At 39.6% G+C, this 9,222-nt stretch overlaps 1 protein-coding gene across 6 annotated transcripts in view; it reads right to left on the reverse strand.

Annotated features, from left to right (window-relative positions):
* The window catches only part of dot1l (DOT1-like histone H3K79 methyltransferase), a 34,790-nt gene extending 25,826 nt beyond the window's left edge, over nucleotides 1–8,964 (reverse strand). For all 6 annotated transcript variants that reach the window (XR_003673836.1, XM_028443472.1, XM_028443468.1 and 3 more), the window contains exons 1-4: nucleotides 8,608–8,964; nucleotides 895–938; nucleotides 737–811; nucleotides 351–414 (exon numbers count right to left, since the gene is read on the reverse strand). Coding sequence is in view for 5 of the 6 variants with exons in the window: in XM_028443472.1 (XP_028299273.1) it covers nucleotides 351–414; nucleotides 737–811; nucleotides 895–938; nucleotides 8,608–8,691 (267 nt within the window). In the remaining variant the exon portion in view is untranslated. The remainder of the gene's footprint in view (nucleotides 1–350; nucleotides 415–736; nucleotides 812–894; nucleotides 939–8,607) is intronic.
* Between the last annotated feature and the right edge of the window lie 258 nt (nucleotides 8,965–9,222).

The following is a 9,222-nucleotide window of genomic DNA, read 5'->3' on the forward strand; positions in this document are numbered from 1 at the left end:
CCCAACCCTGACAACTGACAATTTATGAAAAACCCAACTTCTTTGTTTTCAAAAGTTCCCAAACATTTACAGTAAACAAGCTTTTTAAATTTGTTTTTTTTTGCAACTAAATGTGAGAATTAAAATCCAACCACTGATCAATATTTATTACCACTACTTGATTACTTAAGCTAATCTCTTCCTTTGCATTACCAGGAAAAAAAAACATTTTAAAAGAGCACAATTTTTTAGAAATTCGTCATGACACACTTAACCAACACTGACACACAGAGAGCATTTTCCGATAAATATGACCAACACTTTCACTCTGAGTTGATCTGCTGATGATGTAAACCCTCATATGAACTCACCAGCTGGTGAATGCTGTCAATGGCTCTGTTGTACTTGTCACACAGTCTCTGCATACTCTCAAAGCTGTGTAGAAGACAGGACATAACACCATCAATTTGATAGGAAAAAGGTTTGCATAACTTTTTCTTTTGTCAACCCTATATTTTAATCAGGTCTTTTTATTCAAATAAATTAATGACAGCTTGACAAAACTATGAAGTTTTCTCTTTACACACAAACATTTGCTGTAAACACCAAAAATAACATAATAGGGTTAGGGTTAGGCCTTTAAGCACACATTTGGGTAGTAAAAGAATATATTTAAGGCAGAATTTGCCATTCCCTGTAAAAAATAGAACATAAAGTTTTAAGTTTTGTTTTAAAATGATGCATGAAAACGTCCCACCTTTTCGTGTCATAGTCAATAAGCACATAGTTCTCCATTGCCAGTTTGAGGTCAGGAATTTCCTCACACACCCACCTAGAAAAAATACACATCACTATGAGATCATCCTCAAAGCAGTGACTCAGTCGTGTGGATGTCGGCTTTTCGAGGTCACTCACCGGATGGTCTCGATGATTTCATGAGCAGCATCGTGATGTTTATCCTTTGAAAGAAGAAAATAGTTTAGGTGCTATACAATTAACAGATTCATCAGGACTCATTTGAAAAAAAAAAGGGTTTATCAATGATGGCCATTCAGCATTCACTATTAATATTGGTTATAAATATTTAGCTTGTTTTCTTTGTTATCTGGTAAAAGTCTTGTAGGATGTATGGATACTAAACACAAGCAAGATTACCATAAGCAGGCATTCATATTCTAATCTATTTTCTATATCAGGGTTGTTTGTGCAAACAATTTTTTTAACAAAATAAAATTCAGATGTACGCAGCAGAATGATACAACTGACGCTTTGGTCAGAACAGGACTGCATACACTATAGGAGCCATCACAGTGATGGTTCATGTACCTACAGCTCTTTAATATAAGCCTGAAATCTATCCTAATCTCCTTTGAGAGACCGATACATCGGCTGGTCGATATTATCAGCCGATTTTTGCGTTTTTTAAGTGTATCGGCATTAGCCGAAATATTTTTTACTTGTTCTACATCACCTGTTTAATATTTGTTAAATATTTTTACTTGTCGTTAAGACTTGTACCATTTATCATCATCGTGTAATTTTTATGATGTAAATTGAGGAAGCAAAAGTAGTATCGGCTCTAAATATCAGCTCAAAAAAAATCGGCAGTCCGTATTGGTCATCAGTTCAGGCTGACGGAAAAAAAAAAAACCTTATCGCATCGGCCCTATAAAATCCATATCGGTCTATCCCTAACTTGTATTATGCAATGCTTAATACAGGCGATAGTCTAGTCTGGATGCGCACTCAAGGCGTTTCAGTTCTGGGGGGGCGGGACAAACTCGCGCAAAGTACCCAATCAAACGATAAGCGGACCTGACAATATCACAACGAGCGTAGATCTTTTTCCTTAAATGGAGTCGGCAGAGGAAAAATGGCGTGTAGTGCAGTACAGACTTAGTTTTAAAGGCTTTTCTTGTTGTGGTTTCCACGATACTGTATATCCTCGTCTTTTAAAAAAAAGAGCAGAGAGCTGCTGCGGAGGTGTTCTCCGTGTTGACCGCCATGTTTGTTTTGATACTGCTTGGCACAGGGCAGGGGAAATGATGTCTTTTCCTGAACGGCTCTGATTGGCTCGATCTACTCTGGATCGAGGAAGTGAGCAGAAATGGCAGCATTACCATACCAACTTTCTTACAAAAAGGAAGGAAGTGGGTGTGGCTTCGCCAGGCTACTTTACTACTAAGGGTGTAAGAAAAATTTGATTTGTCAATATATCACCGTTATTGTATCGATCCAAAAAATTATGTACAAGATTTTCATTGGTCGACCAACAATGGTATCAGTTTCAATACCTTTTTTTGAAAGAAATGCAATGCACTTATATACTGTAGATGATTAGGATTAAATATAAAATATAATTTATTTAATGCTTAAACATGATTCTATATCCAGCAACAGCTGTGTGAGTGCGTGCTGCAAAAAAAAAAGTGTTGTGCTTCAGCTGTCAGCGTGTTGTCCTCAGAGCAGATCAGACCAGAGAGGGAACAAATTAAAACAGGCTTGAAACACAAGCATATACTATTGAATCAATCCTTTCTCTGCACAAGAACAAGGATTATCCTTACATTTGATATGTGGATTATGTAAATAGATCCACTGCTGTCTCTGGCACCACACTGGACACCTGTGTTTGACGTGCGTTTGTTTCCCCGTATGCTGATCTGATGTTGACATTAACAGTTTATTAATAAAAGCAATGCTTACCACAAAAACAAATGTAAATATGTCATTTGTATGAGGATAAAAAAGGTTTTAATTGTCGGTTTCAGGTCGGGCACGGATATAAATACCTAATGTCTGTCAGACCTGTAGGTTTCACTTTTACTTTGTCGGGTTCTGGTCAAAGCTTGAATAAGGTTCATATCATAAATGGTCTGTGTTTAAAAGCAAATAGGCACCACAAAATGTTTCTTCCTTTTTTTTCTCCTCGTCCTCCTCTACACCTGCTAATTCATTCTCCGTTTTTTTTTTTGGTCGACTAATTGCTACGAGTGCCATAGTCTTGGTCGACCAACCATTTCCTCATTTCCTTGGTTGACTACAGCTCTACTATACAGTCTGTGAGTATTTATTAGTGGAGGACCTATACCAAGCATGAGTAACTATAACTCCATTCATCATGACCCTTCACTAATTCAACAAATAACTTTTGGCTTTAAAGTAAGGCTGGAACAAAGATTAAAAAAAAAAAAAACAACTTGTGCTTTTCTCTTTACAAAATGTGTCCCTCATACAATCCCCCTATGCTGTGAAAGAGTCCTGGTAAGAACCATGATACAGTATTAAACAGATGAAGTGACAAGTCCAGTTCTGCTGTGAATGTTCCCAGCATTCCCAGTGCTGCTGCTGCAGTGAGTAATCTCAGTGGATCGTTCTAAAAGATTCCTGGAGAAACAGGACTCAGGTTTCACACAGAGCGCAGCGAGCCTGAGCTAGTTGCCTGAGATGACCTAGTGACCCACTTTCTGTCTCCTTTCCTTGTCTCGCACACTGCTAAGGCTTTGAAAGATGAAAAGGTAAGACCAATTAATGTTATGAGCAAGATAGTGGAAAAAGTACACGCTGCTTAAAGGTGCAATAGGCAACTCTTATAAAAGCGACTTCTTGTCATATTTGCTAAAACTGTCACTATGTAAGAAAGCATTACATGAAACTAATCAGCTGTAAAAAAAAAAAAAAAAAAAGGCCCACCTACTGCACCTACTGTAAAATGTTAAAATCCACAGCGACCGAGCAGAAAAAAAATGATCGATCACAGCTCCCGCCCCATTCCTCTGCAGCTAGCTTTAGCATCAACAGCTTACACAGCAAAGATGAGTTCACAATGAACATGAATGTAGCGACTGCAGTCACTTCAATCACACAGTGGTGCTTTTTTGGTCACTCCATCAACACGATGACTAGGGAGGAGAGAGAGTGTGTGTGTGTGTGTGTGTGTGTGTGTGTGTGTGTGTGTGTGTGTGTGTGTGTGTGTGTGTGTGTGTGTGTGTGTGTGTAAAGCCAGTGACAGGGAGAGAGAGAGAGTTGATCACTTCTTCTCTGGCCGTATGTTTACAGCACTTATCATAGACAGCTCCGCTTTTACGGTTTAAATGATCAACTTACTAAACGATGAGTTCACTCAGAATGTTGGCTTATTCAAGAAGGTAACTGCTTTACTTTTGCCCCGGTAAACTCAAGAGGTCCGGGCTGCAGACCTCCACTGCAGTCACCTGCACGGTAGCGGGAGGGAGGAGCAGCTGCTTCAGCTCTACAGACAGTGAAGGATGCGGGAGTTGTCGCTTAAAGAGTTAAACATTTTCAACAAATCACGCAAGTCACATCGCTTGAGTGGAGATAACTTAAGGTCGTGTCATTTGCATTGCTTTGAATGTAATCTGGTCGCTTCAGTCACTTCAGCAATATTCACGCTAGCCTCCTCTGGGGGGAGGGACTTTGGAGGCAATGCAGGAGAGCAGCTGAGAGGGAGGGGGAGGGATCGAAAAGTTGTACTTGTTCAAATTTAATGCCTAGTCTTCTCTCTCTCCTCCAAGTTACTGACTGCACCTTTAAGGGGAAGAAGTAGTATTAAAGAGGGAAATCCTGCTGTTGGTTGGCTGGCACAGCAGACGAGAAGTCCATGTTTCCCGCCTAATGCTGCCCAGCCCGCCTCTACTACACACACTTCCTCCGTAGCTAACCCTTGCATGTGCAAACAAAAGTGTACACAGTTACAGAGAAACCATTACCCGTTTCTATTTTCTATTACAGTATTACCAGCAAACTAAAAGAGACTACCAAATGTACACCAGACATACATGAAGGGAGCTGTGTGAGTGACTGAGATGTAATGGAGAGAAAAACAACACAGCACAGAGCCGATGCTAAAAATACACACCAGGCAAAAAGACCAGAGCCTCCTTTTTCGAAGCTCTGTGGGTTTGACTGACTAGTTCCCTTGTGTAAAAATTAGAGCCAGTCCGATTAATTGAGTTGACTTTAGCTCTCATCAATTAATAGACATTGGTCAATAGCCTGGCTGATTAATCAGCTTTAATAAGTAACTTTTCACTCTATTGCTGTGTTTTCTACATGATACGCTTTGGAATCGGCAGTAATGATTATAAAATTACAACACTGGGAGAAGTCACTAGTTAATTGTTTACAGTAAGATTTCGCCTTTTTTGATTTATCCATGTTTACTGTTTGAGAAATTTTATTTTGAATATATTTTTACATTCTATTCCTGAAATACAGTTTGCACAAGTTTGCCTTTTATATATTTATTTATCAGTGGCTTTAGTTTACAGTTCTTATGTTGACAGTGTTACTGAATAAAAGTTTGTTTTAATTTCATTTAGTAGTGCTTTGCTTCTTTGTCTTGAATCATATTTTGAGTATAAGAGGAATTTGTGTTTGTGTACAGTATTTATTTATTCAGTGTATGCTAATGTTGTTCTTACGTCATATATGGCGTGAAATTATATATCAATTATTGGCATTTTGACAGATGTGTAGGATATCAGCTTTTTAAAACCCAAATATTGGTATCAACACTGGCCCTAAAAATCCTATATCGGTCAAGCTATAAAAGAACATCAATGGGAACAGCTTTCACTGTAGAATTTCATGTTGCATAAAAACTAAATCTTATATAGTACATAGGCTCTGCTTGGAGCACTAATTCTGGCACAATGCTTAAAAAAATAAATAAATGTGCAATGCAGCTGGCTCCGATCAGAACCAGAGCTGCACATCATCAGTGCAACTCTTCTTTTTCATATGGAAGTATTTACAAAAGCACTGAGGTGATGAGAGACACAGAGAATGTGAAGCTCGCTGCAGATGTGCAACATAAAAGCCCATTGTTGTGAAAATGTCTCTGAACGCACGCCTTAGACATGAAACAGTCCTGCTGTGTGCATCAACACACGGGCGGCACTGTTTTCATGCTCTGTGGGTATGATAAGCATGAACCTACTACATGCAATTTTATCTGCTGCAGTTCAACCAGGATGAGGACCAATGTTGGAAGAGAAGGGGGAAGCACACCATGATACTCGTGCCTGAACTCTATTAATAAAGCCTTGCTGGAAAGCATTCCCCCTCCCTGCAGAGTTGACCATATGGACATGAGAGAGAGGAAGTGCTTCCCTTTGAAAACACTGCACAACACCACATGCATCAGCTGTTTCTAATTCAACGGTCGACAGCTCGCCTCAGTAAAAAAACAACCTCAACAGCCAACAATGCATCAAAAATCCTGACATTTCCTGGTCTCTTGTTTATTCTTACGGACTATACAATGAGGAAATGAGCAGGGAGGAGAATATGGGAGGGAGGAACTAAAAAGTGTTATTGCACCCACCGGGGAGTGACTTTAAGCTTTAAACTCATTTGGAGAACACTGTGAAAAACCCTAAAGTGAAACATAGGTTTGAATATGGAAAATGGGGAGAGAAATTCAACAGCTCCTGAGAAACACACAGCTTAGTTTCACACAAAGATGGAGGTTTTAGTTTTACTATAAACGAGAGTGGCATTCAAGAATATCAAAGTGCATGAAACCGCTTCCCTTTCCGTTTCTACAGACTGAGTCGACTGCTGCCGTTCTACAGACAAAACATCAGAGAAACAACTCATCCTCAGTCAATAACTCAAAACAAACCTTTAAGAAAAAATTACCACCCACACAAATAACTGATCTTTGTTACACTGATAACCTTCAAACAAACTGCACAAACTACCATAAACTACATTTATCAACCAATAAAACACAATATCATATCCAAACAACAATAATGTAATAACCTGCTTTATAAATCAAAATGACTGGAGTTATTGAAACTACTACATACTGTTACAAATAGACCTAGAGGTTACTTTAGGACATATGTGTCAAACTCAAGGACCAGAGTCCAAATCCGGCCCATTAGAGAATCCTATTTGGCTCGCAGGAAAAGTATAAATGACAGAGAAAATATTAATCATTATGTTAATTACCAACTAATTCCATTGTAGATATCTCAGCCCCTCCAAACACACAAATTCAAGCAAATTTCAAAATATAAAGAGGGCTTATAGATTCCCTGTGCTTATATCAGATTATGGCAGTCTTTTTTAATCTCAAATTCCATCCATCCATTTTCTTCCGCTTTTATCCGGGGCCGGGTCACGGAGGCAGCAGTCTCAGCAGAGATGCCCAGATTTCCCGATCCACGCACACCTCCTAATCTCAAATTGTTGAAAGAAATCACGATTTCCAAAATCCTGCAAAATATTTACAAAATATCCCTATTTTTTTTTTTTTTTTTTTTAATGATGATTTAATTAAAAAAAAAAAATCAAGAATCCAACTTAATGAAAGATATTGTCAGTGCCTTACATACTTCACATATTATTTATACGTAAGTGCAAACTAAGGCAAAGTAATGTTTCAATTGCTCATTTTCTCACCTGTAATCTGCAGCACACTAGATCAAACTGGTCTGAACTAAAATTAGTTTGACACCACTGCTTGAGGAGTTTCCTCTCGCTTCCAAAACATGGTCATATGTTCTAAATGCAAGACCAGCTTTCATAAAGTTTTTTGGTAACACACCACGACAAATATAGTTCCCTTTAACATTATATTAACCTTCACACTTTCACGCTGTGTGACACACTGTACTAAAAATCTGACCAATCTCTGTGTGTGTGTGTGTGTGTGTGTGGGGGTTGATATATGCCGATATACGATATAAACCTTGATCATTTTAATTCAAATTAAGTCTGATCAGAAATACAATTCTTGTTTAAATTTGCTGATGAAAAATGCCACATCTGCAAAATATGCGCCATTTATGGCTTTTTCCTGCTATACAGGACAGCACGTGTGAGTGTGTTCTGTAGTGTGGCTTGTTTTGGGGAAGGTCTGGGTTAGGATACACTCAGTAACCCAACTAACTGAGCTTTTCATGTTGTTCTGAGAAGTAGTGAAAGCAGCGACTCCTAAAACAAGTGTTTTAAAACAAAACAAGCTATAAAAATGTATTTATATCAATATTGGTGATATTGTAATTTTCTATATCGCCAAAATAGAAAACGTGATATATCTTGAATCTCAATATATCGCCCAGCACTCGTGTGTGTGTTAGATTAGATGTCATGATAGGGACACACCAGAGGCACTCGAGGAACGCAACACAATTCTACAAACGCTGGCATCAGCAAAAAACACTAGTACACACCATGATGGGTAAATACACCATGATACAATAAACAAACGGAGCACTTTTGGTCTAATAATGTGCAGCACACGTGCCACACACACGCACGCACTCACACACACACACACACACACACACACACACACACACACACACACACACACACACACACACACACAGAGAGAGAGTACTTGTGTTTTTTACTCTAAGTCTGTCATGTCAGTGATAAATCAATGCTCGTGCCACAAACTGTCACTATGCTACACGCGGTGCTAAATGAGGTTAAACTGACACGGGACCCTTGACCGTGCCATGAACCATCCAGACCAGTTCCCGGATCAGCTACAGCTCCTTCATGCTAGTCCAGGGCGAGTGTAGTAGCGAACAAAGAAACACAGCGGACACATCAGTCATGCTCTTTCCCGGGGTTAACACTCACGTATACGGGCAAAGGCCACGGGTAGCCAGCAGGTTCCGCTCCGACCGGAGATTTGAGCTTGAGCTCCAGCTTTTCTCCCATCATACGCTTCGCACGGCGGCTCGGCTGTAGCGGTTAGCTCTGCTAGGCTAGTGAATGTTAGCCAGTTACTCACAACGTGAACATTTTGTAGGAAAAATGAGCGAAAAAACACGTGGAATTAAAAACGTGTTGAGGTTTGTCCGGTGGTAAACAAACACGCCACCCAACCGACAGTGAAACGGAGGTGGCTCGGTTCAATGGGGGTGAATAAAATAGCTTTTTATGACCACTGGCAATAACACCCCGTCCGTGTGGCCGCCATCTTGCCCGGCATAAATAAATATGGCAGGAGGGCACGTGACGTCACACTGGAGACCGTAAAAGACCTGCGCGTGGGCTGGAGCACGTCGTCGCGCACTGAACGGGAAACCTGACTCTAAAGTCCAAAGAACACTATTGTTGGGCAAAAACTGTATCACAATAAAACCATAGAAACTGTTCGAATAATACGGAGCTCCAGATATCACGTGGTTAAAAAATAAAAATGTGGCTACGAATTAGTATTTTGTGGCCACATTTTTTTCCCCTAACCAT

This window comes from Gouania willdenowi, chromosome 4 (assembly GCF_900634775.1).
Source record: "Gouania willdenowi chromosome 4, fGouWil2.1, whole genome shotgun sequence".
Taxonomy (NCBI): Eukaryota; Metazoa; Chordata; class Actinopteri; order Blenniiformes; family Gobiesocidae; genus Gouania; species Gouania willdenowi.